Source organism: Ursus maritimus, unplaced genomic scaffold, assembly GCF_017311325.1.
Source record: "Ursus maritimus isolate PB19 unplaced genomic scaffold, ASM1731132v1 scaffold_33, whole genome shotgun sequence".
Classification (NCBI taxonomy): Eukaryota; Metazoa; Chordata; class Mammalia; order Carnivora; family Ursidae; genus Ursus; species Ursus maritimus.
Window position 1 is genome coordinate 24654801 of NW_024425897.1, and position 1846 is coordinate 24656646.

The window sequence follows — 1846 nt, forward strand, 5'->3', positions numbered from 1 at the left end:
CCAATGCAGAGAGCTGCTTCTCCGTCATCTGAAGAAAAGAAAGCAGGTGTCCTTATCCCTTGGGAGGAAAGAAAAGACGGGGGTGGGAGACCCTTGTTAATGAGAAAGGACCTCTAGGAGGAAATCTGGAAAGGGACAGATGCACACACGATTCCAGGAAGGGTTTCTCAGCTCTCCTACTTGCCCCCAGCCCCATTTCTACCCAGTGTTCTCCACCTGAAGGCCCAGGTGGCCTTGAGTAACAGATAATCAGCTCACGGAGACACAGGTGCCCAGGGCAGGCAGTGGGCCATTTATGACCTAAACTAAGGGTGGGCACTCTGGAAAAAGAGCAGCTCAAGAGCAGGTCTTGAAGCCCCGGGAGCACTCAGACCTCATGTTTCCCCTGCTTCGTAAGTCACAGGTCTTCTAAAATCGAGATTTTTAAAGATTCTTGCATTCTGACTTCAGCGAGATGGAGAAAACCTCGGGTGGCCACATCAAACATTACTACCGCCGGCACTCGGGGTGACTCGGGAACCCCCAAGCATTTGTGTGTGTGCCGGGGGAAGGGGGCGCACAGAAAGCCTGCTCGGCCGGGCGGGTGGCGGTGCGGTCCCTGGGCGCGGCGGCGGGAGGGCGGGCGGAGGCCGGACCGGGGCGGGTGCCCACCGCGCAGGCCGGGCGGGGTGGGCCGGGGGAGGGGAGGAGGAGGAGGAGGAGGAGGAGGAGGCGCCTAGAAAAGGAGGCGCGGGCCGGGAAGGTGCGGAGAGGGCCGGCGGCGGAGCGCGGAGGCGAGGCCGGGCGGGCGCGCGGCGGGGCGGGCGGGGGCGCAGGCGGCGGCGGCGCGCACCGAGCGGCGGAGCGGCGGCGGCGGGGAGCCGGGGCGCGGGGGGGGGGGTGGGTAGCGCTGGGCCCGACGCGCCGCCGCTCGGCTCTGCCCGCGAGTCCCAGGCGCGCAACCCTCGGCCCGCCGCCCGGCCAGGCCCCCGGAGCGCGGTGGAGGAGTCCCCCGAGGAGCCGGGGGCCCGCGCCCCGCGCCCCCCAGACATGGTGGGCCACCTGCATCTGCAGGGCATGGAGGAGAGCCTCAAGGAGAAGAGCCGGGAGGGCTTGCTGGACAGCCCCGACTCCGGGCTGCCCCCCAGCCCCAGCCCCAGCCCGCCCTTCTACTCGCTGGCGCCCGGCATCCTCGACGCCCGCGCGGGGGGCGCCGGCGCCTCCTCGGAGCACCCCGGACCCGGAGAGGCCGGAGCGGTAAGCGCGCGCCTTCGCGCAGAGCGCGGGTCGGGGCCAGCCAGGGGCGAGGGGTGGCTCTTGCCGCGCCCCCAGATGCGGTGCCTCGGAAGCCGGCACGGGCTTCCTCCCGCACCCCCAGCTGCGGGGCTCAGAAGGGGGCCCGGTGACAGCGGTGCTCCCCGGGGCGGGGCCGGGGCACGGAGGTGGAGGTCTGGCCTGACCCCGGGACCTGGAGACCTCTCCCTGGCGGTGGGCCTCTCTACTGAGTGATTGTCTTGTTGTCAGCCCTGAAGGGCTAGGGGGTGAGGAACACATCCGGAATTCCCAAAGTTCTCTCCCGATTGGGTGGGCTGGAACCCCAGGACGAAGCATGTTGCAGACATCCCTAGCCGGGTCCCTTCTCTCCTGACCCGGGTCCCTGTTTACTGTTCCCGGCGCTGCCAGCGTGAAAGCCCCCCCCCTTTTTTTTTTAACAATTTTTTAAAAAAACCAAACCCAGACAGTAACCCTTCCTTCTCTGGATGTTGAGGGATGTTGACGTGGAGCTGAGGCGTGCCTGGGGGAGGCTGGAGCCCCAGCGCAGGAGACTCAAGAGTTTTCTCCCCAACCCCCCCCCCCCCCCCTTTAT

The 1846-nt window shown here is 67.3% G+C and overlaps 1 protein-coding gene across 1 annotated transcript in view; it reads left to right on the plus strand.

The window, feature by feature from the left end:
* Positions 1–915: 915 nt before the first annotated feature.
* Positions 916–1846, plus strand: part of RFLNA (refilin A) — a 14971-nt gene continuing 14040 nt past the window's right edge. Inside the window, exon 1 of the mRNA XM_040620025.1 lies at positions 916–1236. Coding sequence (XP_040475959.1) covers positions 1030–1236 — 207 coding nt within the window. The 5' untranslated portion in view covers positions 916–1029. The remainder of the gene's footprint in view (positions 1237–1846) is intronic.